A 26,104-nucleotide genomic window follows, 5' to 3' on the forward strand; every position below is an offset into this window, starting at 1 on the left:
CAAACAAGAACTTTTCTATCCAGCAGCTGAGCTGGTGTATTACAGGTAATTTTTATGAGTGAGCATTGTGATCTCTTTTCCTAGTCAGAATTAATTCTGAGTAATGAGTTTGCCAGATAAAACGCTTACAGATGATATGTCACAATGGTACTTACATGTTCAGAAGGATCTGCAAAGCTGATTCCAAAGAGGGAACAAGAGCTGGGATGCATCTCAGATCATATTAAGTATCTCAAAGGTAGATGGTCTAGCACATGACATAAGATAGGAAGTTTTCATTACATTTCTAAGTATAAAATAATATAATTTAGGCAGAAAAGCTTTTAAAATATTTTTATTTTATTTCATTTTTATATTGCTGCTGAAATCAGTTTCACAGAATGTAGAGAGCAGGAAGGGAACGGTGCACTACTCCACTTGGGTTGAAGTAGACTCTTTTTAAAAACCTTCTGGTGTTGATACGGAATTAAAAAACCTGCCAGGGTGTGCAATATGTCACTCATCCACTTTTGATTGAGTTTCTCAGTACTGTGTATAAATGACTGCACTTCCTTTCATGCTGTTTTGGTTTTTTCAGTGCTATGTTTTCTTTCATGCAACTGTTTTTATTATTTAAAAGAACGGTTTGAATGTATTTGCATGTATTATCCTCCATTAATCAAATAAAGAATCATGCATTTGTCTTTAGGTATTACCTCATCTGTTACAAAACAAATGATGATCCTCCAGTCAGCCCGGAAACCTGTGCTGCCATCTTGGAAAAAGCCCACCTTGACAACTGGGTTCTTGGAAAAACTAAAGTAATTTTTTAATATGCTGTATCTTCATTATTGCAGTATGCCATTGTTAACATATTGAACAATTTGTTTTCTCACCCATTTGGTTGGAGTAGCTCTTCGTCTCTACTTTTTTTAAAAAGCAGACTCCTTAATATACACCAGGAATGTGTTGGCAACCCTTATGCTGGACTCATTTTTCAGGACTTATGTGAGTTTCGTGCTTGATAAAAGCAATTTAGTAAACAAACAATGGTTTAGGTTTAAAATTGGAAAGTGGAGAAATCGAAGGTTCCAGATGTGGATCACGTTTATGTAAAGTACATTAGATTTGTGAGGTAAACTGACAGCCTTGTAGTTTTGAAAACAGATTTATAGTTACAGACTGAAGGTCTACACTGGAACTTTAAAAGGTCTTCCCATAAAAACATTACTAGGCAGGGACTGACTAAAGATACTGAAGAGTAAGGTAAACTAATATCCCAAACAATTAAAATGCTATCTCTAAGAATGATCCTTTAGGTACTACAGCTGAAGGGTCTGTTCATCATTTGAAATCATCTTGTAACTCTTGTTGATATTACATGGATTGAGTAAATAAAGGGCCTGGGGGAGTAACTATGCCAGTTTCTCTTTTTAAGGTATTCCTCAAGTACTATCATGTGGAGCAGCTCAATTTAATGCGGAAGGAGACAGTTGACATGATTATTTTGATTCAAGCTTATGTCAGAGGGTGGCTGGGTTCCAGAAGATACAAAAAGATAAAGGAACAAAGGGAACAAAGTGCTATTAAAATACAGTCAGGTAATAGCTTTAAAATATTTAACATTTTGCTTAAAGCTAGTGCATGTGTACAGTTGATAGATTAATGTGCATGCTGGATGTGGATTTTGCTCTTTTCCTGATGTTACATTTGACAAAATATCTTATACTTGGTCATATCTTTTCTCATGAAGAGAAATTTCTTCTAACCAGGTTATGACAATCTCTTTACTGAAATTAAATTTATCAATGTTACATTTTAAAGGCAATTTTAAGAATGGAAGGGTGTGATTGCACAGATGATACTCTTGTTAATAATATTCTGGCATGCACTTACAAGGTTGTATAATGTAATAATGAAAATAAAATATATTAACTGTCCTAGATAATAAGGCAAATTATCCTGTTGATGGAGGCATCAACTGAATTTTTTAATACTTTCAAACATCATCTTATTTTGCATTCTGATTATCTTGTGTTTTGTATTCATTTAATTCATAATAACTTTACTCACCAGAAAATGCGGTTTTTATGTAGATTTACTACTGGTGCTCGTTTGCCATGTTTTTTGAAAGATAAAGCCTGCAAAATATTTATGAATATTTTAATAGAGGTCTGTAATTCCAGATTTTTTTAATTCTTTTTCGGACCTAGTGGATTACCTAATTTTTAACATCTCTTTTCAGCTTACAGGGGGTTTGTTGCTCGTAAAGAATACAAAAATGCAAAACATAATAAAAAAGTGGAAGAATATATTACCAAATTTCAAGCAAGTAAGAATTGTTTTCTTTCTTGGCTTTTAATGTGCTATCCATTCACAATATATTGGCTCAGATTCTGGCTACACTGATTGACTATGCTCATTTGCATGTTCTGAGGTATAATTTGTCTATTATGTGTCTATATAGAGTGGTTGTATATATATGGGGTCACTGTACCTCAGATTGGTTTAGGGCACTTTCCACTGCTGTGCAGTGGGATGCTCAAATGCCATAGCAAACCTTGTCACTCCTAGTCTGAGATATTGAAGTACTACAGCTACCCAGCTATGGGTATTGTTGGAACCCACACAGCACTGCCTGCGTATCGTGTGTGTATGTGTGCTGCTCGATCAGGAATAGGGTTTGTTATGTATCAGTAATGGTTATATTTGGGAAGACTGCAAGCTGTAATTTTATTCATGTCTCTTTTCTTTTTTGCCATCACTTTGTTTCTCTTATGCAGCCATAATGACCCTGGGCCCAGGTGTTGCTATGCGACATCCCTTTTTTCTCCCTGTACTTTGGTCTCCCCTGTCCCTGCAGAGACATCCCCAAGCTAGACGTAGTCTAGGCAGCTCTGAAATCAGGAGCAGAACAGCTGGAGAGACATGGGATCGAAGGCCAGGTTGGATGGGGCTATGAGCAACTTCTGCCCATGGCAGGGGGGGGTTGGACCTAGATGATCTTTAGGATCCCTTCCAACCCAAACCATTCAGTGATTTTATAATTCTATAAATACAAATCTGCACAGCATTTTTAGTAATTACAAAGGTGACAAACCAAATATAAGCTAGTGTTGCCAGTACCCAGGCTATCTAGATTTAAACGACCTCAGATACGCCTTCATGAGTATGTACCACCACCAGTGTTGCTTTTAATCATTGTCAGATGCATCTGTTATTTGCACTGGGCCAGTGTGTACTGAAGATCACTTCACTGCAGTTGGTGGAACTTCATTAGTGTAGAAAACAATCTAAAACCAGCATAAAATCCAGTGATGTGCCAAAAATTATTACGCATCTGAACATTTTCAATTATATTAGGATATATTAGGATATACATTTGCAAATGCAAAAGTATAAATTTACCACTTCACTCTGTTAATGTCCTGAATGTTTCTTTTTGTCCACCTTCTCTGTCATGTCTGCAGTTTCATTTCAACTTTCTCAGTGCAAAAGTAGCCAAAACTAAAATAAAGTCCATTTTTACTTAGCTCTCTCCATTTCCCCCCCCCATTTATTTCTAAAGCAATACAGAACTGCTCTTCCAGTTTAAAAAAAAAGCTTAGACAGCTACTATCTCATAACAAACTTCTCAGAAAACCTCAAAGGTGAACCCGAATAGTCTAAAAAGACCAGATGCAGCTTATATTGGCATGTCCATTGACCACATAATTTGATTTGTTTCAAAATAACTCCTGTTGACTTGCTTTTATATGAAAATGGGAAGAGAATTGGCTCAGAAATCCAAGAAACTCCAGAAGTGTTCCAAGTGCTTTACAATTTCCACTTTTCTATGACCCTGTCAGACTGCAATATAAAATCTAATTGTACTACTTCCAAAAAGTATTTGTGTTTCTTTATCCTATATCCAGTTATCAAGGTGTAATTTATGCCCATTTTATATGGTGCTTCTTACACTGGGATGAAAGCACCTAGTGGAGCCCCACCTGGCCTAAGTTATGAGTGGGGAATGCTAAAGCACATAAAACTTAGCACTGAGTTATATGAATGTGTTGGAACAGACTGCTTATGCTCCCTTCAAGTGAGCTTGACCTTTTCTCTGTGATGCAAAATACTCTCAGCAGAGTTGAAGAAAGAGTCCCATATCTACCATGTCCACAGGGTGTTTAAATCACCTGAATCCACTATCCCCATACTCTTGCTATTGCATTTGGAATTAGAGTTCAACAGAAATATTTTGACAAAGCACTATGTTCTTTTTATTTTGCCAGGGATTAGCAGATTTGTGCTGAATCCCTGGAATTGCAGATTTGTCCAAATCACAGCACTGTGGAGACTGTGACAGTTCCCATTAAGAAATTATTTGCAAGTTCAAAATTTTTTGAAACAACATTCTGAACACAATTTAGTTTCTGATTAAGACACTTCAGTGTAGATGTCTAAATGTGATCTAGGTGTCTAAACTGCTAAATAGTCCGTAGAGCCTAGGGTTTGATTAATTTTATTCAAAATCAGCAAATGCTCAGCTCATTTGCCCTCATACTGGTATCTAGTGTCATTCAAGGTGCCCTGGTTATCTTGTCTGGCCTCCAGCTTTCTTTCACGTGATATACCCAACTTTTCCTCTCCACAAAGTCCCATCTGTCCTGTTCTTTCCGCCAGCTCCACGTAGATGCCTTGTTATCCTGGAGCACTTCAGGTGGCACCAGATACCAACGTGCCGGCAATGGCATCAAGGCCCCATCTACATGGCTCAGGGAAGGCCCATGTTTGAGTCCTTATTTCTGGTTCAGACCAGAAACTTTAACTTGTGCCTCCCACGAAGCACAAGTAGGGAGTTTCCCTGCCACAGTGCACCTGGTTACTGTGGAGCTTAGCACATCTTTCATGCTGAACATTTTTATTTTGAATAATGAGTCTTTGCAGAAGGAGCATGAGCTAAGTCTTCTGTAACTGCTGAGCTATAAAATTTTCAGTTTCTCTCTGATCTATTGAATGTTCAGCTAATTCCAAGCCTGTGTCAGTTGACAGCCTGGTAATATCTATATGCTGATAAGAAGGCATTTTCCAGGGAAATGAAAGACAGAGTCAAATCAATTGCCTGAATCAGGCAAAGCAGGTTCAAAGAGCTCAGAGTACTGTGTTCTAAAGGCACTTCTATGGCTCTGTGCTTCTGTTTTATTCTGTATCTTCCTATATTTTCTTTAGTTCAATAAAATATGAAGAAAGAGCTTGTTTGTATCCTCATGTAGAATGGATACAGCTTTCCAAAATCTCAAAAAGTTTCATGGGAATAATTACAGATAAAACATAATCATAATAGGCACCCTGGTTTGTATTTCCATATTAGCTTTTGTTTAATGCTGTTAGCATTTGACTGTCTGAAATGTGTGTGACACCCATTGCTCGTTGCCTAAGGTTGTTTTGCATTACAATTTGTATCAGTTGCCAGAGGATACTTACTCAGGAAGAAGAGAAAAGAACTAACTGAAACAAGAAACAAAGCAGCAATAACAATTCAGTCTCACTACAGGGGATATAAGGAGAGGAAGGTCTTCAAAAGCAGGAGGTAGTGTTATTTTCTCTTGTCTCACTCAAATGTGTCCCTTTCCAGTAATTACAGTACTGAATAACAACATTATAAACTAAGAGTGAAGCAAATTAGGATTATTATAGATATGTATGCAGAAGTAATGTATATTTATGTGGAGGTTTTTAATGACAGTAGCAAATTTTCTCATCTTTTCAAGCCCAAGGAAAAAAGGCATATTTAGGAGAAAGATCAACAATACTGTACCTACCTGTAGTGTTAATGTAATCCATAGATGAGTCTCTTCTTGGAATTAGCTCATAATAAAAAGTGTTCAGACAAGAGTGAGACAGATATCTGCAAGGAACTATTCTCATCTTAAGTCACTGTTCAAGATAAGCAAAGGTGATGACAGAGGAAACACAGAATACCTTTAGGATTGTGTGTATTTATACATTCTTGAGATGCTAAAAGCTTTATGCCTTATGTTTTTGTTAAAATTTAAATTAATTCTTTACTGTTTTATCAGCCCTCATACAGCCTACATTGTCTTCCTGGCAATTTTCCGTGAAGTTTAACAGGGATGTCCCTTTTCACTTAAGAGATGATGATGTTGATGATAATAATATCATCCTTCTTCACTTTAAGAGACAATAATAATAATAATAATAGTAATAATAACAACAGAAATTGCTAGCTTTCATTCAAGCTATAGGCACTAAATCTTTCGCATGTTGCAATGTATCAAATTGCCAGTTAGTACACAAAGACCACCAAAGATAGTTGTAAAATTGTCTCTCTTCTGCATCTTCTTCAGCTGTAATTTTTGCCCAAAACTCTGTTCCATTCAGGGAATCACTTAGAAAGCAAGAAATTGAAAATGCAGCATCCATTAGCAAGAAGGAAAATGTTGAAGAGCCTCAAGATCCTGAGGAAAGTCCAACTGAAGTGAAGAGTGCCCTCCCTAGAGCAGAAGAAGAAGCAGGTGCCGTAACAGAAGACGAATTATCTGCTGTGGAATTCCTTGAAGCACAGCTGCAGCCAGCTCAAAGTGATACAGTGGAAGAAGTGGTAGGCGAGGAGACTCAAGATGAAGCTGATGCTGTCACTGACAGCAAGTGCTCTGGGTACAGTGTCACAGGGAATGTAGAGGAGCCACAGCAAACATCTGCTGAAGGAGAGGCGCCTTCTGTGAAGCAGAACCCGGCAGTAGAAGATATTAGTGAAGGTGAAGAACAGGACTCTTTGGAAAAGTTACCCAGAAAATCTTCTGTCAAAATCTCAGCTGAATCTAGACCCCCGCAAGAGCAAGATAATCAAGACATACTCAGTGCAGACTGGCAAAATCAAGAATCTACTGTGGTCCAGCCCAGGGCTAACAGGGATGTGGAAAGAAACCACCTAAAGCGTGAAGCAGGGATGCCTACAGGAGGTAAAGGAATCACAAGAAAAGAGTCACTAAGAAGAGGCTCATGGAAGCAAGCTGAGGCAGAAAAACAAGGTTCAGAATACAAAGAGAAGGCAGCAGTGGTAATTCAGAGCAATTACCGGGGTTACAGAAGGAGGGGACAACTCAGAAAAGAAGGAAAACTACCTTGCAAAAGTCAAGAGAAAACAGTAAAGGAGCCAACAGAAGCAATACACGTTCAAAATAACAATCCCCAATCAACGAAAGGTAGGGAAAGCATCCGTACAGAGGTCGAAGACTCTAAGACACTGAAGGGAGACCCAGAGCAAGAGGCTTGTGATTTGGCAGCCTTTTCACGACAGGTAAGAAGCTTGTAAGCAATGTATGTTGACCATAATACTCTGAGCAGTGACAGAATGGCAAAATTATTTAACTGACTTCGATGGCACCAAGGTTTTGCTCTCTAAACTAAGATGGAGATTTTGTAATGCGTTTTCCATAAAAATGCCTATTTTGGTTTGCAAGAGAAAATAGCATTTTCAGAAAGGAGGAAAAGACAAAGAGTACTGGCAAAAATAGTATTAATCTGATTTATGTTAAATGCAGAAGCTTTGCCTTTATTGAAATGTTTGTTTACCCATCAAGGTCCCTAATTCAGTAAACTTGTGAAATGTCCCTGTAAATGAAGCTAAGGTTGCTGTGCCAATGTCAGAGACTTGCACATGTGCAGAGAAGTATGCCTACAGGTGTAGAAGCAATCTTGCATCAGCAAGGCACCATCTGCTCACACATGTGAACCAATAAGAAGTAGCTGTAGGACTGGACTGCAGTGTGGAGTTTCCTGTGGCTCTTTTTTTTCCTATCTTCATTTTTTTCAGGAGATGAGGAGGTAAATGTGGTAGGGGTGTACACTGCAGTAGGTGGAGCAATGCCTTTTAAATTAATTCTCTAGTCCACTCTTTTACCTTTGATTACCTTGGAACATGTATCTGTATTTCTAGAATAACGTAAAAATGTCTTTTTCAGATATCAAAATTATCTGAAGATTACTTAGCATTGCAGCAAAAACTGAATGAAATGATATTGTCCCATCAGCTGAGACCCGTGATGATGTCCAAAGATAAGCAAGCTAATGGCCGGCTTTCTTCTCATGTTTGTCAGTCAGGTAATGTTTAACCTAACTATTAGCAGAATTTTCATTTGTAAACAGGATGGGCAAGAAGCTACTCCTCGTCATGTTTTAAAGGCCAGGGAACTGGTAGATGAGTTAACTCCAGCTGCTCATATTACTCAAGCTGTGTATTTTTGTACTAAGCCCCATATTAGTACATGGCTGGAACACAGTTTCCAAAGAAATATCCAAGCCTAGTTGGGATTTATGTAGTTACCATTTTTCTTGGTGTTTTGTTTCAGTGCTGCTTAGGATTACTGAATGAATCTTTGTGAGACCTAGACACAGAATGTCTAGGAATACTTTTATTTAGTAAAAATTCCATATCGGCTCTTTTTAACTCATGTCACTCAACTGTGCTATTGGTAGGATATGGGACTGTGCTTTAAAAACAAAACTGTTTTTTAGGTAATATGTCAAACAATTTACTAAAGTTTATCACATATATGCTGAGTGAATTTTTAGCTATCCACAGGTGCAACTTAGGTTATTCAAAACCTGTAACTTCTGCCCATGTTGGTGGGTATGTCCTTAAAATTGCAAGCAAAGTTTTATTAATATTTGGCATCCATTTAACTCACACACTTTAAGAGGGCATGATCTCTAGAAATACCCTCCAGAGTTATTTATATTCCAGTTAACATGGGCAGTGAAGGTTCCCAAAATTCAAGCATGCTTGGAACAGCTTGGGTGGCAGTGGCAAAGAGTACTGGGAGAATAAAGAGGACATGGGATTTTGAACATGCAGATCCTTAAGGCCTGTGCCCCACCAAAAGGACCACAAAGAACTGATTGAGCTGCTCAAGCCTCTTCTGTTGGAATAGATCTAACAGGGAATTTCCTCAGCTCATGTCCTGGGCTGCGGACGCGGAGGAAGATGAGGGCAGATGTAGCAGGCTGTGTCTCCGTTTGTGTGGCAGGGCTCGTGAGAGGCCACTGCACTGCCTCTGGGGATGAGCTGGGATAAGATCTAGGACTGTCTCTCACTGCCCAGAGCTAGTTGTGCTATTTTCATTATAACATTGTGGATTCAGTTGTCACGCATGATGAAATTTCTTTCTGTTCCTATGACTACATTGAAAAGATCTTAAAAGGACTTCAATCCTGCTTTGGAGTCCTCTCAAATGGGCAAGATGCTAAAAATGAGGGCTTGGTGTTTACACCTGTAAGTGTAAACTGGCTGCTGGTAGGTGATCTGTGATCAGCCTGTTTCCAAGACCAAAGTCTGCAAGAGAAAAGAAATGGGAAGTGGAAAACTAAGTGCCATGATCTTTCAGTAAAGACAGAGCAAGGTTTGTGATTGTCATTAATGGGTTTGTACTGAGTTCTCTATTAAATACTGCAGATTTTTTGACAAGATAAACCTGAGAAATTAAAAATGAATGCTTTGGAAAATAACTCTTGGTTCTAACACATTTTCCAACAGAAGCTAGAGAAAAGAGGTAGATAGAGGGAAAAGGAATATACAAATCCCTGTTTTATCGGTTAAAGATCTCATCACTTGCACGAGTGAACCAGGTGAAAATGAACCAGTATGTTCTTGCTATGTGCAAAATACAGTGAAGTCTACCCTTCACACTGCTATTAATTTAAGTAGCTTTACAGGAGACAAAAGCTTGCCAGGGTTTGTCACCCGTGCATCCAACCCTGCCTAAAGGGGTGACCAGTCAGCCACTTCACTTCCCTTTATCTCTGAAAATGTCACGGTGCTGTAAAACCCTGCGGTGTCACAGTGCAGAAGCTTTCCAGTGGTGAAGTATGCCAACGTGTCCACTGAAAAACCTTTCTTGGTGTGGAATGTGAACGTTCTTTTTCTACACTTGAATGTAATTCACATGGCAGGAAAACTCTTACTTTTCTGGCTATGACCAATGTACCAGATAGTGAAGGCAATATACTGCAGTAATTCCACAGTTTGCCTTTAAGCCAGTTGGAAACCGGCTTTATCACAAAGCTGCATTGTCTTAAGTAGATGTCTATTACAGCAAGCACGATCTAACTAGGTGTAGAGAATATTTAAGTAACAATATGCCTGTGTTCAGTTCATTTAAGTTGTACTCTCTAAAACACAAGAGTTACCAACATTCTGGACATTGTACTTCTTCCTGTATGCAATATAGTAAAATAACTACAAGACCCCCAAATATTTGAGGTAAGGTACTGCAGATGGTCGTGCTAAAGGGAAGCAGGTTGACATGGTGATCCACTGCCTTATTAACAGGGAGGAACCTTCCTGTCTTCCTGCCTACTTTATGTGTTACAGTACAATTTATACACACACATTTACAGAAGGATGTGCTTTTGCTGCAGCTTTCCCTCTATGGCTGCTTTTCCTGTCCTACTCTTATGAAGGCAGGGATTGTTGAGCTTTAGGTGTTCTTTTAATCATGTGGTATTTACCTATTTGTAATTACTTTGGTCATTTACATTTATTTACACTTTTTCATCAGCTTCACTAGTTTTATATGTTGTTTTACAGCTGTAGCATGTGAATTGTATTTTATAGCTAGATAGGAGAGCTTGGCTGCCTTTGTCTATGACTAGGTGGCCATTGTGCAATAAGAAAACTTACCACTTCCTCTGATAAAATATTTTACTGCATTACTACCCACAGAAGGGGAGGAACTAAGGGACAGCTGATGGCATACTGTGACAAATGTTCATATTTTTGTTTGTTTGTTTTTAACAAAAATGCAAAGCTTGCTGTTCAAAGAACATCTGAACAAAAGGTTAAATTAATCTTAAATCCACAAGGTTAAGTTGTTCTTAAATGAGTTTCTTCATATTTATAAAATGCATAAAGCAAGCTGCACAAGGTTCGGGAAATAAACAAAATTCCCTGTGCCTAGAATCTCTGAGTAGGTTACATTTGCTTGCTTACATGCTTTCAGCCAAATGTAATGGCTTCACCCCAGAACTGCACCTTTGACTGCTAGTGAGCCTTGGGTTGCTGTGGTGTCAGAGCAGATGCACAAATAGCTGCTGTCAAGTTTTTAGAGATCAAAGCCTGAAGTAAGGGGAATTTGACCATTATGGGAGCAAATATTTTTTCTTTTTTTCCCAGATGAATCATAGTGCTCATCCTTCTACTTATTAAATGACAGTTCAAGTACAAAATCTCAGTAAGAGAATTTTCTATATTTAGAATGATATTTACGTAGTATGAGGAACCCCAGTGCAGCTGAGGACCTTTTCAGCTAAATGAGGCAATGAGACAAGCAGGGTTTTCATCCAGGATTCCTCCTGCTGTAGGCTGTCAAAGCACTATTTACGGGAATTTAATGGTCAGGCTTTGCAAGGAAAAGGGAGCCTGTATAGCACTGGGTGAGCAGAGCAGTATGCACCAGACAGACTTTCTTCTTTGCAAGTGAGTGGTCAGCCAGGGAGCACTGGGACGTGGGACTGGAGAAAAACAGGGTAGTCAAGCACTGCTGGCTGGTGGTTTTTGGCTAAAAGAGTGGCCCTTTGGGCACCATACAGCCAGGATGTGGAAGATCTGTGTTGGGAGTTGCTCAGATTCATGGCAGAGCATAAGATATGGGAGGTCATGGAAGTGAAGTACAGCCATTTTCCTTAAATATCCTCTCCTAAAAAGCAGTCATTTCTCAAGTGACCAGACTTGAGGAATGAGAGGTGCTGGAGTGAGTCCAGGGAAGGGCAACAAAGCTCTGAAGGTGAAGGGTCTGGAGCACAAGTCCAATGAGGAGCAGCTGAGGCACCTGGGGATGTTTAGTCTGGAGAAGAGGAGGCTCAGGGGTGACCTTATCACTCTCTATAACTGCCTGAAAGGAGGGTGCAGCCAGGTGGGGGTTGGCCTCTTCTCCCACGCAACCAGTGACAGGACGAGAGGATATGGCCTCAAGCTGCACCAGGGGAGGTTCAGGCTGGATATCAGGAGGAATTTCTTCACCAAAAGGGTTGTTAAGCATTGGAATGGACTTCTCAGGGAAGTGGTGGAGTCACCATCCTTAGAGGTGTTCAGGAAACAGCTGGACATGGCACTTCATGCCATGGTCTAACTGGCAAGGTGGTCAAGGCTAGACTTGATGATCTTAGAGGTCTTTTCCAATGTTTATGATTCTGTGATTCTGTATTAGTGTCATCCAGAGACTGAAACTGCTTCCCTCAGTGGGGCCGTGGGACTTACTCTGCTGTACACAATCGGAAAGTTCTCAGTCTCTTGCAGTTTCAACTTGTAGGTCTGTGCCAGAGTAATCCCTCTATTTTTTTCCAGATTGCTAAGAATTTGCAGCCATCAGCAGTAATTTCCAAATCTGGCTGTGTTAAACATCCCATGAATTAAAAATACTTAAAAGTTACTAATCAGAATGTTGAAGAGCAGTGCTTTTCTCTGTGCAAATTCCAAACTTGAGTAGTTACATCCTCGTGCTGTATACAATTAGAACAGTAAAAAGGTACGCACATAAATGTTGTAAGCAGTAGTACCCATTCGCTTCTTATTATCAAATCCTGGAATTCCAGTTGCTATATTTCCATTTCTTCTGATTATTTTCAACTGCCTCTGCAAAACCTATACAATTATTGCTTTTCCTCTTTTTTTCCTTCCTGCTTAATTCTGAGCCCAGCTTCTGTCTCCATAAGATGTGGAACAGCTCTAAATCAAACATGTAACATTTCACTTAAATGACCTGAAGATGGCTTTGTCTGTTTCTTCAGGTGGCTTAATAAATAGAGACCTTTTGTCCCTTAGATGTTTATCACAGCTGTAACCACACTATTTCTCCAGTCTTCAGTACAAAATCTGTTGTAAGTCATAGTTAGTTTACATTAGCCTCCACGAATGTTGATTCCTCAAGACTGCTGTCTTGCAAGCTCATCATTGTATGTCAGAATGTGCAGACACAGTTCAACCTAAAGGGCTGTTGATACTGATTCATGTTTATTCGAACATTTCTTGCTCATCCTTGAACGTTTCAAGCACATGCAGCTCTCCTCAGTTCCTGTAGTTTGTGGTGGTGTCCAGGATACATATAAATATTGTATAAACATTTCAGCATATTTGGAGCTTTCAGTGAAGCCTGAGTATGAAAGTATTCATATGTTGTAGAATTGAGGGTGTATGCAACTTAGTAGGAACCTTTGTGGTAGTGCTAAATGAACTAGCTGAGATACTGGTAGGAATAAAGAATTTTTCTTGGATTTACTAAACCTTCTTGAATGTTATCTGGGAGCCGCACTGTTCACATGCCTTTCCTGACCTTTAACTCTGTATTTCATTTATTCTCATGGAGAACAACTTTAATGTTTATTATCATCACTGGACCAACCTCTTTTTTTTTTTTTTTTGACTAACCAAGTACTGACTGGATACACTTGGGAAGTCTGAGGAGGAAAATCCCCCTATTCCAACCTGTTATTCAATCTGTCTTCCTCCTGGTAAACCCTTTAAAAAGCAATGTCTGTGTTGCATCAAAGTTTCCAGTTTCTCCTACGTGTTGCTCCTAAGGTGTGTCCCAGCACTGACAGCACCTCTTCAGGCAGGTACAACAGCAAGGTGTGGGCTGGCGGCAGAGATGAAAGTCTCAGCACAGTCCTCCATTCAGCTCGTTAGCTCTGCTAATGATTAGCTGTGATGTAACCTTAAGCAAGTCTCGATATGTCTTTGTGCATCTTATTTACCCTTCTAGGAGGATAGGGATGATAGTGCCAACCTGGCACTTCTGAAGCGCTTCGACAGCTACAGTGTGAATGGGTTTTGTACCACTGTTGTAAAATACCTATTTAAACGACTGTTAGAAGGGAAACATCAGTTTTCCTTTTACATGTAAAGCACAGATCTTGCTAGACACACTTGAAGTCTTAAGGAAAAATAAGCTACAAGGTACTTTACTATGGAGAGATTGGACTTCAATAAAAACCTTTTCTTTGTCATGGAATACAGAAGCAACATAATTGCCCTGTTAATAAATTAATTATTTCACTCCTCCCTTCTGCTTCACTGCCTCCTGCAGAAAGGTATAGGCCATCTGGAAAACAAGCCCATCAAACTCACCATTTACCAGACTTGTGTATTTAATTTGCACCCCCAACCTTAAATTTTACCAAGTAAATGATTTCCGTATTTATCAGAAACTAATAAAAAAGCAAATTTTACTTTGTATTATCCAATACAAATAACTACCACATCTGCTGAATTTTGGTAGCAGTGAACACAAATCTAAGTGCAAAAGGAAATCACAGCTTCACTTTCTGGTGAAACAAAGAAAGCAAAACCTTACTGTGTAATTTGGAGGCAAAACTCAGAAATGCATTTTCAGCCCTATATTTAATTTTTAAAAGGAACAATGGAGGTCCAAGCTTAGAAGGCTGCCTGCCCCAACATGGTATTTCTGTCCCCTCAATTCTTTTGCACAGCTTATACATATGTACAACACAAGAGTTGAACTGAAAAGCTTTTTTTTTTAACTGAAACCTTTATCATTGTCAAAATGGTATTTTTTGAATGTAAAAAGCAGTCTTCTTTGCAGAGCACACAAGTATACAAGTCATTTAAGTTGGAATAATTGTAATCTAGAATACAATAATGCTTTATCTGTTTGACACTGATGAATTAAATAATGTAACAGCATACACAGTGGTGAATTCTTAGGGGACAGTAAAAAATCTTTAGGCATTATGAGAACCTTTTCATTGGGATTTTCCTAGAGCCCCCAAATTGGCTTCATTTCTTTTTTCAGATTTTCATGATCTTTGACAAATTTTTTGAAAATATCCTACAGACAGGGTGTTAGGTGTTTCTATTCAACAGCACTGAATTTTAAGGATTTTTTTTAAGGTAGTTGTGCTGGTTTGGACAAATTTGGAGGAAAATATCCTCTGATACAAGGCAGGTTACAACCATCCTTCCCCTAAAGGTTCAGGAAAAAATAAATTTTCCTCAGAGGAAAGTGAAAGAGATAAAAACTATTTATTTAACAAACACACAGGAAAAGGGTAATAATGCTAAATAATAAAACCTCTCACTGTGGAGAGAAACCTGGGAAAATTCCAGAGTCCTTCTGTAGGTGTGATCTCTCTCCTCCTCCTCGGAGCTGGGTCGGTGCGGGCCCACCTCTGGGGCCTTGGTGGAAAATTCCCCCGATGTGTTCTGATGTTGAAACAGTCCAGAAGAGAAGAAGGGAAAAACCAAAGTCCCAGGAAAACAAAGTTCAACTCTCCATCTCCCTCTGGAGAAAAGGAGCCGAAAGCTGGCTGGAAAGCAAGCAGGGCACTTCCTCCACTCTTGCTGCTGCAGAAGCAGAGGAGTCTGTGTATATCTATGTCCTTAAACAACTGCTTTGAAAAGTTCGCTCAGTTTTTTCCTCTCCCCCCTCTCGGGCTCAGTTTAAAGACACAGAAAGGCACAAAATTAATTTCTGGGCATAGAGCAGCGATAGGGGATACATCATAAAGTCACCCCAAGACAATAGTGTTTCCACTTTGGACTCTTGTTGTGTTTAAAAATAAAATAGGGAAGATATGCCTTTTCTCTCTCACAAATGGAAAGTCAGATAACTCCAGGTGGCCCATTTGAAATGCAGCAAGGTAGCAACAGCCCACATTAAGAGCACAGTCAAGTCTATTGAAATCAAGGAATGTCACTTATATTTAATACAGGTAACTGAAATGAATTTATTGCATCTAAAATTCATTTTTTCACATGAATTAAACATGGCTGTAACCTGGCTTCGAAAAACACCATTGTTCTCTCAAGTGCAAAATGTTAAAAAGATACTTGTTTATTTATTACAGAAGAAGCAGTCTGCATTTCAGATAAGGAACTAAAACAATAAATGTAATCATTATCCAACTACAATTTAAATTAACATTATTCATTCTGGCTCCTCTATATACCCATGACCTTTACAAGCCTTTATTTATCACACATAACAAAAAACTTAAACAGCTAATTTTGCAGGAGTCAACACTGATGTATCACTGATCGTTTCTCATTTTAAATGATTATGCTACCTTCTTAATTAAAAAGATGTCTGCTGTACATGGGGGAGTTTTTATTTTTATAATGTGAAAGGGCTTGTGATGGTCATAGGGGAAGAAAATGGTGTTAAAGTCACTTTGTGTGAAAGTGGATTATATCAGCAAAACACACTTTAGTAATTCACTGGGATCTAGATCCCCATTCCAATCTCACACTATATTAATTTATGAATAGGGAGATGTTTTTTTCTCATGGGCTGTCCTTAGTGTATCTGTGATGGGACAAGGGCAAGATCAAACCTCACTGGATAATGCAAAATACCTTAGACACTTAGTTCACTGTGCTGTGACTTCATTCACTACTCTGTATGTGTCCCTATGACCCATTTCTATCGTTGGTGTTCTGCTCTGTGCAACCCCCTTCTCCTTCATCATAAAGGAATTGCTGTCACCCCATTAACTTTTCCTATAGCTGAAGCTGAAGGGAAGGAGACCAGGCTCACCAGGCTGTACGTTTGTGGTCCCTTGTCCCTCCAGGGTCAATTCTGTGGTCTTCCAAGGCATTAGGAACCCTGCGCTCTGTGTTGTCTCTGTGACATACAGCCTATATGAACCCAAGCAGCCCTGTATCCTAGCACTGTCAGAACTGCATATAGATTTTTAACAAGCAAATACCCAAGGTATTTTTCTACTTCTCTATGTGCCAGCCAATGTAATCTACAAGTCAGTGTCTAACTCTGAACTGGGAGACTGCCATTTTGTGTTAAAATCTTGATTTCATTTCTATTAGAGTGAAGGCATTTTTCACATGTTGGCAGAAAGCTTTTGTAGAAATAGAGACCAGAATTCAAGTATGCTAACATAGACTACACTGGATGCGATGGACATGGTCATGCTGTGTTGCCCAGTGGTACGTGATTTGGCTTGAGATGAAAAGCCTCAGCAGGAGACCTGGAGGAAAATCTTCACTATGATAGTGTAGAGGACAACCTCTGAAACAGAGGCCTAATGCTAGTTCCCTCATTCAGCACCTTAAAGATTGACTTGAGTCTGAAAAAACATCACCCCTGCCGCACAGGTCCCTGTTATGAGGCAGTGGCCTCACAGTAGCCATTACCCTTCAGAGCCCTTTTCTGAATGTGAAGCATCAGCCCTTTTCAGGAGAGGCCTGTGCCAGGCAGACCTTTGGGCTGTTCCAGCCTAGCATTCATTATGTGGCATTTGTCCCTGTGGACAGTCAGGACTCAGAAGAATAAACCCATTCTCTGCTGATGAAAATGTCCAGACCGGTTGCTTTCTTGAGTTATTGCAAGCAGTAAAAGTGGCTATGTGGAATTTTTTCTCTCTTTGGTGAAATTCTCTCCTGTTTTTCCAAAAGCTTCCCATTCTGTGAAGAAATAAGTGTTTCTATCTTCTGCTTTTTTACAGTTGTGGCCAAAGTAGAAGACTCTCGCCCAATGCAGAGGCCCCCCAGAAGGCCACGGAAGCCCAAGACATTAAATAATCCAGAAGACTCCACCTACTACACTCTAATACATGTGAGTTTAGGAAGCTTTTGTGGGCTAAAACCGTCAGATAATTCCCGCCAACCTATCTTTCTAATTGCCCAATTCCCATTATTCTTTTCTAATGCAAAATAAAACCTGTGTCCTATGCAACATAAAACCTGTGTCATGCTGAAAGGAGGCATGCCACAAATGTCACATTTCAAACGAGACTTGAAATTGGAGTACAGAATTACCCAGACTGGGCAGCTATGTCAGACCAGTATTTACTTTTGTACCTAAACATACGTATTTTCATATTATGTATAAGCAGCATTTGCATTTTCAATACCCAAATCAAGTGCCCTGTCTCCATAGTTTCTTTGTAAGTCACAGGAGAGAACCAGGAGAGTCACAGGTTTGTTTGGAGCTATTTTGAGCCTCTAAATTAGTGCTTGATCTTGCAGAGAGAGCAAATACTAAAATAAGCTGTATTAGTATGCACACTGTAACTTCCTTTACAAATGTGTCAGATTGTGATTATGAAGCATTGGCAAATACCAACTGCTCAGGAGACTAATGGATTTGAGTGTCTCTATATATATCCTTTGGTCCAAGTTCAGATACCGAGTGCTGCTTTCCCCTCTTGACTTCAGTGCCCTTAAATATAGGAAAAAAAGGCAAGAAAGTAAGCAGAAAGAGTGAAAATGTAAAAGCAGCTCAGAAAGCACTCCCAACAAAAAAAGCAATTAAACTGATTTGCTTGAGGTGCCTGTATCTTAGTGACCTATTTTAACAGCCAGTGAGAACCCAGCTAATAAACTAACCATAGCAATTGCTTCTCCTTTCAACAGAAGGTGTCACCAGGGCCTGTAGGGACAGTTGTGTCTGGCATACCAAAAAAAGACAAATACAGCTATGTTTTATTCTGGGACTTTGAAATAACACAGCTTTGGAACTGTGATATTCTGAAAAGAAATTACATTCTTAGAAATAAATTTGCATGTAAGAATAAAATTTGTTTTGTGAAAGCAGGATTGGTGAGATAAAGGACTGAAATGAAAGGCATGATACAGAATTTGTATTAGGAAATTTCTGAGGAGAAGGGTAATTCTGAGGTAAATGCCTGTTTAGAAAGCTAAGACTATAGTCAGGAACGTGGTATTTTCTGAGAGCTAATTTGTTACATGGCCAGCTCCGTATCAGAAAACAGCCATGACATCAGTGCAAACAAAAACTGCAGTAATGCCAGGAAATTTTTAATCAATTTTTCAGCAGCAGATTTTCAAGATATTAATCAATATTACCTTCAATTAGTTGTATTTTCAAGAAGGTGTGAAAAAGAGAAGGCTGTCTTCCTGACATGGAATTCACTGGTCAGGGAAAGGTTCAATGTAAATATCTATACTGGAGCTTAGAAAGGAGACTTACTAGTTCTTAAATTCTTAGACCTTGAGTAAGTCATGAAGCTCTAACTTTAGATGGCAGTCAGCTTTAGAGGGCAGTCAGCTTTCCCAGCTATTACGGATTTTCTACCTTATTAAAAATCTCTGTGACCTTCAGGCATTCACAGATTATTATCAAGCCCAGATCATAGGAAAGTGAAGAAACACAATATCCGTGCATTTTTAAAAAATTTTCTCTATCTTCTGCAAAATCAGATATTTCTCTCACATTATGCTACAGACATTAATTAGACACCTTACATTCTCACTTGTCTCCTTGCATATCAAATGACCTGAAGGGTATACAGGTATAAACGAAGCCTGACAATAGCCCATTGTTCATATGAAGCAGTAGAATTTTATTTTGGGGTATATTTCTTTAAATCAGCCTATCATTTTGGAATTATGTGTCATGTTCATTTGCCTGCATACTGAAGTCCATCAGGATTTCTCATTCTTGGTGACTTTACAGTGACGAATTCTAATAAGTTTTCACTCATTTGCAAGAAACACTATTAAGACCATCAGTACTTAAAAATAATGCCTTTGAAGTGTGATGCTGCAGCATAGCATTGTTTTGGCTGTAGGGATAGAACTCTATTAGAGATAAGAAATTATTCACATTCCCTATGAATCTTCTCTCCTGTGCATTTTTAGAAATCTTGTATCCTAAATGTTCTTTTGCCACCTAGTATACTGTTTTTAAATGGGGCCTTTGTCCATTTTATTCTACTAAACCTGTGTGAATCCTACATTGGCATTAATGAGAATAGGATTATGCCTCCTTCCACTGCATTGCTTCTATTCATGGAAATTCTCATGGCATCACAGTAAATTTGCCTCAGTGAGATAGTGTTGTCAACTTCATTAAAACAGCTATAGCTATTTGAAAGTTTTAGATCTTCTTTTTCTGTTCTGATCATCATTACTTTGGGTTTTTGGTTTTTTTTTCCAGTATGGCAACAAATTTGGGAGCAGCGATGCTGATCTCATTCTCCGTCTCAAAGGTTCTTAAAAGAGATTTTTCTGGCACACTTGCTCATTCTCTAGAATTTCTTCTAATGAAAAATATATACCATTCTCCTACCTAACACTGATGAATTGTATGTTTGCATAAGCTTTCCTTTTCGTATTTTTAATTGCTTTGTATTTTCTTAGAAATCAATACAAGATGAAAAACGGAAACCAAGAAAAGAAAGGTAATTTTCTTCATTATCTCACTATTGTCATTCCAGTACTCTAGAATAGTTTTTAGCTGTACTTCAACCAGGAGAATAAAGCATTGAAAAAAGAATGGTAATTTGGTGATTCACAAGGAGACATGTATACAAAGTTAAAATATGCAATTTTCATTGACTAAAATCCATTATAGAATTCAGTCATTCAGTTCTCCTAAAACATGGCCGTTTACCATGGTAACACAAGCATTATAATAAGTTAAGATAAGGTCCATATCAAAGATAGTTCTGACACAGAAAATAATTGAAGGTGCTTAAAATTCTAGTCAAAGCAAATGGGCAACCAGTTCTTTTTTGTTAGCAAAAATACAAAGTTTGTCAAAATTTTCTTCTAAAAATATATGAGTGTTTGGAAATAGATAATAAAAAATTAAAACAAAGACTAATAATAACAGCTAAAGAAGAGTAGCCCTTGGAATTTGAACCAGAAGTGGTTTCTTCACAGTGTAACTAACCTATTTTGATGGATCTCTGCAGAGAGAAAGGAAGCAATAGGTATATTCTGCCTTTCTGTATCTTAGATCCTTACGTGTGCTGCAGACCTGGTTCACAGCTCCTGACATACATCAAAGCTTTATTTTATTTGTGTTTCTATACTGAGGCTTTTTTGCTGCCCCCTCAGTGGCACTGCTGTGGTACCATGTGTGCAATGGCAGCCTGCTCATAGATGACAGATGAATGGACTCTCTGCACTATCCTTGGCTAGGGCTGCAGAATACAAACTCCATAGCTAAAATTTGTATCTTAAAGGATGTTGCATGGCATTACATCTATATAAAATGTGCTCACAGCATTGAGCTTCATTCAACCACAGTTTAAATTGCACTTGATTATTCTGCAGCTTAAAGGACTGACCTTATGTCGATGTCCCCCATGTTTGGTCTCTTTCAGCTTTTTTTCTCCTGTCATTTGGATCCTAAAAAAATTTCACACCTATTTGCTCTAGTCTCGGGGAAGAAAAGCCTGTAACACAAAAAATCTAGTGTTTACACCAAAATCTAGTGTTTTCTCTCATTGGCCTCAGTTAGGTTTCACTTATCTTAAATCTAGTTAACCAGTTCCCTGACTGCATCTTCTTTCATGTGATGACTCCATATTAGTGGAACATAGCAAGTGAAATCAATTAATTACTTCTGGTTTCTAACAATGTGAAGATTGAATTCTGAATTTCTCTGTTCAGTTTCTTTTTAGGATATTATTTCTTTCCTTAGCCATTCTAAACTAGATGTTGGGATTGATTTTTTCTGTATGTATAATACTCAGGATAGCATTCACCTAACAAAATAAGAGATATCTGCATTACTGACACCCGTATCAGAACCAGTTGCTTTAGACTCTCTTCTTATACTCAGAGAAAAAAATAGTCATCTTTAGGAAAATTATTCGTTTCTTGCTCAAAGAGGTATCTAAAATAGGCCAGATTAATTACACCATAAAAATGCCTCTCCACTGAGTCTAGTGGCAAACCCAAACAATTTCAGTCATCTGTGTCTCCTTTATGAATATATAAAAATATTTAGCATTTCAAAATTCTCAATATCTACATTATACAGTAGTCACACTTCAGAGACTGATTTTTTGGTGCCTATATATGTTTCTCCTTAGATCCTCACCACATAAACAGAACTAATAATGGTATTTGGTTGCCTTGGGTTTGTATGTTGAAAATAATATTGACAAGTTAACCATTTAACTTAGTGTTCTTATTTATTGACAGTCTGAGCAAAGTGCTAGATTTAGATATCTACTACCAAGAAATCTCCTCCACTGACTCCACCTCCAAGGACAGCAGTACTACCACAAGAAGGAAGAGACACCCAATTGAGCGCAGGACTTCCATTTTAAGAGCTACCGAGCGGTAATTCATACAAAATAATAATAGGAAAAAATAAATACTGTATATCCTTGTTGAGATATTCAAAAGACTAATAAAAAGAAAAGAAATGCACTTTCAAATTGCACATAATTTATCCATGGAATTTTACCAAATCAACTTGTAAAACATATAGCTGAAAATTTCCTGTCTTAAAATGGGAATATCTGAAACATTCCCCATGCAGGAGGGATAAATGCCAGTGTGATTGGTGTTTAGCCTACCTGCTAGTTTTTGGTTTCCCAAGGGCCAGATGGACAGACATTCTGCATCTCTGATCTAACATAAAATTAAACTGAAGCAGAATCTAAAAACTGTATTTCTGATTAGTTAGATTTTAAATAGGGTGGACGTGTGCCAGACTTTCTGCATGTTTTCTGCAGGTAAGACTCCAGCTGGACTGCCTCCTTCTCCTGCTGTCCTGTAGCAGGACAGGTGTCTGTAGCCTGAGTGCACCTCACCAAGGTGGACAGTAAGGAGAAAAACCCTAAAGGGATAGTTCACTCGACTTCCTCTCTTCCCACGTAGACTTCATAGAGGGTGACTGCTGCCAGGCTAAGCAAATTCATATTCCCACTCTTGCCAATGCACCCACACACACAGCACATGCAAACACATATCTGTAATAATATAATTGTATCTTCTTACATGTTCCTAAATATAAGAAAAGCTTGGAAAACTATCTAGGTCAAAGTCTTAAGGGAAACACTAAGCCTGGAATGACGGCTGAATTTGAAAATGTATCTGTAGTAACAGAGAAAATGTTTGTAGAACATTTAGAATGTAGAATGTTTTGTGCCCGTTAAGTATTTCATTTCTGGCTTTTTTTCACACAGGATCTAAATTAGTTTCAGGAAAGCGTTGTGAAGATGTGTAATTAAAAGTAATAATATCAGGGAATTACCATACAGTTTACAACCATTAGAAAATGTTGCATTTCTAAGGTGTTTAGTTACACCAAATCTGTCACCCTGAATCTGGTGTAGGTGAATGAAAGCCTTGCTACTGAGTTTACTAAAAGGAATTTCTCACCCTTTACTATATGCTGCTCTGATTGCAGCCTAAGTAGCCATAGTGAAGCAAAATATGTGTAACTTTTAAATTAACAGTTACCTCAGAGGGCAGATGGATGCAATTAGTAAACATTTCTGCACTTCAGTATCTCTTGAATAGGGTCACAAGGATATAAAGACTATACAGCCATTTCAATTACAGAAGTGAAGCACTGAGTATTTTTTATTTGGCAGTTTACCTTCAACATTGGTGTAGGACCAGTGGTGGGAGCACCTTTAGTGTAGAACACTACAGATTTTTGTAATTATTTCAGAGTAATTTACTTTTTAAATAACTGTCTTTTATTTTTAATCTTGCTTCATGGTAACAGCTGATGCCACATCACCACCATTCCAGCCTGTCAGAGGTGACATCCAAAATGCATCTTGCCATCTGAAAATAAAATAAAATGAGATGGACACTTACAGGGAGCTCCACAGGCAGGTTAAATACAGAGCAAACTAATTTATGCCAACTAAAAATCTGGTGCAGTAACCATCAGGCAAATGCTACTGCAAAGCATCCCCATCCTCTCAATGTTTTTATGTCCTTTTATTATGTCTCCTTCATAGAAGAACATGTTGTTCTTCTGTGTTCATCTGCTTCTAGCACATAATGTGTTTGTTCCGAGGTGCCTGTTTTGTGCAGCACAGGAAGAGGCCTAGCAAAGTTAGCTGATTTTTTTTCTTTCTCCTTTTATTTTCCCCCCACAAGGGTGGAGGTTAAGCAGTCGATTAGGAATGTTTGCCAAGGTAAATGTTTTGACTTTAATTTCTAAAACACTTCTGTGCTTAATCCCTAGGTCGAGGGTTGCAGAAAGACCCCTGGAAGAGAGTAAAGCCGAAGATAATCCCTATGACTACAGACGACTGCTGCGGAAGACCTCACAGCGCCGGCGCCTTATCTAGCCATTCTAGCTGCTGCTGCTGTTCCTGCTGCCATTTGGCTTTTATTAGCATAATTTTTTTAAATCATTTTATACCATGTGTTTCCTTTTTTTTTTTTAATCTTCAATGTTTCAAGTTTACGTGTGTGTTCATGTGAATACGAATTACTGTGGTTTACAGCCCAACACCATTGCAAAGGGACACTGTCAGTCACATATCATATCCTTCCCTAATACAAAAATCAGCTTTCTTTTGTGTACCACTGCTACATCCTAAAATTATTAGACATTAAACAGCTTAAATCTAGTTTCCTTTCCTCAGTGCATATTTCTTTTTTTTCATTTGATCAGTCTCATCCAATCAAAATAATAATTTACTTTATAGTTCCCTAGTTAAGCTTTCAAATACCCATATGCACCTTCAGAAAACCTTAGTTATTGTTTCTAATAAATTGTTTTACAGGGAAAAAAAATTACAGGAGCATCATGGGGGAATTTCTGCTTTTAGTTTACACTGACTAAATTTTGGGATAACCTGTTTGTGGCAAGTGTCCCTCTAATTAAAATGAACATATACAATTAATTGGATAGCATACTATGGCAGTTTATTTCATTATTGACTTTACTTTAAACCTAGTAGCCAGTTTTAAAGGTCAATATTGTGTGTATAATCTTTATGTTGGAGATGTCCATTTATGGGAAGTACATCCAGCCCTCTCCTCTGTCTCTGAGCTTTGTGACTAAGTGATGAACTTTTAAATCATGTTTGCTTTGTTCTCATTTGCATTAGACTTTTAGGAATCTTAATCTCTGGGGTACCAAGAAAGGAATAGAAATACACTCTCTGGTTGATAGCTGCCGAAATGTAATGATCATTCTTAATCAGTTCCACTAGAAATTAAATGAAAATAAAAGCAATAGCCACGGTGTTCAAATATCCCCCTGATTCCTTTTTCAAAAGACCTTATTTCAGAGAAACCACACAGATAATTGCAGCGCTTCTTTTCAGGATTCATAATTGCATGTTCCCAGCTGCAAAGCAAGAGAAGGCAAATTTCACGATGCCAGCATAAAGGCCTGATCCTACTCCATTCCTCAGCTCTCCTAAATGTGACAATTGGCGGCAGCAGTCAGCTACAGGGGCTGGGTTTTGTCTGTTCCCCACGCACATTTGGCCTTTCCCCCAGAGACAGATAACCATTGCTTCCTGATCTGTAACTAGTTACAAAGCTGTGCACCAGATTAAAATGTGCTACAATGTAAAATTTGCTATAAATTGTTAAAAATTTGAAATCCGTTTTAAAGTCGCTTCGTCATGTATTATTAAAACGGTAAAGTAAATAAAAATGCACAAAGCAGTGATACGGTTGGTTGTGTCTGAATTACACCCAGAGCTGACATGGGCTGGGGCATGAGTGAGCAAGGCAGGGAAGGGCTCACAGCAGCCTCTGGCCGTGGAAAGCTGGAGTTATTGTCTACGTGCAAACCAATGTGATGCGGCAACTAGAACAGACTAATTTCACGAGAAGAGATGCCTAGACTGGTTTTCTTTTTCTTTCCCACCACGGCAGTGTTTTAAAGCATTGAGACATTTCTGTGATGTCTCATGGCGGGACACTCCTGGTAACCATGCAGATGCCCGCAGAAAGCAGAGATGCCCCCGGCTGAACACAGCGCGGGAGCCGCAGGGCCTGGCTGCGAGGAGTCTGGGGGCCCTGCGTGACCAGCGCTCTCGGCAGAGCCACATCCTGGCCTGGTATGGTCCCGCCTGCCTCCCTCCAAGGCCAGGGCTGGAAATCTCTCCGGTGCCAGAGGAGAGGCAGCCGCGACAGGGAAAGGCTCCGTGCTCCCGCGGACACCCGGCTGGGTGGAAAACGGAGGTTTGGTTGCCTTCAGAAACGACGTCGTGAAGGGAATGGGAACAGTTGTTTTCGTGCTCTTCCCGTCTGGCCTCCGGGCCCTCTGCCTCTTCAGGGCTGGAGCGAGGATGGCAGCTCCACCATGGTCCCCAATTCGGAATGTCGCGGGAAGCCCCCGGGAGTGCCCCGGAGCTCCGAGGACACGCGGGGGCAGCCGCGGGGTCGCGCAAGGCTCCG

At 39.0% G+C, this 26,104-nt stretch overlaps 1 protein-coding gene across 1 annotated transcript in view; it reads left to right on the top strand.

Moving 5' to 3' along the window:
• Positions 1–25,370, top strand: part of MYO3A (myosin IIIA) — a 120,600-nt gene extending 95,230 nt beyond the window's left edge. The window contains exons 26-35 of the mRNA XM_008639318.2: positions 689–800; positions 1,418–1,580; positions 2,225–2,311; positions 5,428–5,551; positions 6,364–7,282; positions 7,947–8,085; positions 17,458–17,567; positions 20,117–20,157; positions 21,914–22,054; positions 23,925–25,370. Coding sequence (XP_008637540.2) covers positions 689–800; positions 1,418–1,580; positions 2,225–2,311; positions 5,428–5,551; positions 6,364–7,282; positions 7,947–8,085; positions 17,458–17,567; positions 20,117–20,157; positions 21,914–22,054; positions 23,925–24,030 — 1,942 coding nt within the window. The 3' untranslated portion in view covers positions 24,031–25,370. The remainder of the gene's footprint in view (positions 1–688; positions 801–1,417; positions 1,581–2,224; positions 2,312–5,427; positions 5,552–6,363; positions 7,283–7,946; positions 8,086–17,457; positions 17,568–20,116; positions 20,158–21,913; positions 22,055–23,924) is intronic.
• Positions 25,371–26,104: the final 734 nt, after the last annotated feature.

This window comes from Corvus brachyrhynchos, unplaced genomic scaffold, assembly GCF_000691975.1.
Source record: "Corvus brachyrhynchos isolate BGI_N302 unplaced genomic scaffold, ASM69197v1 scaffold167, whole genome shotgun sequence".
NCBI lineage: Eukaryota > Metazoa > Chordata > Aves > Passeriformes > Corvidae > Corvus > Corvus brachyrhynchos.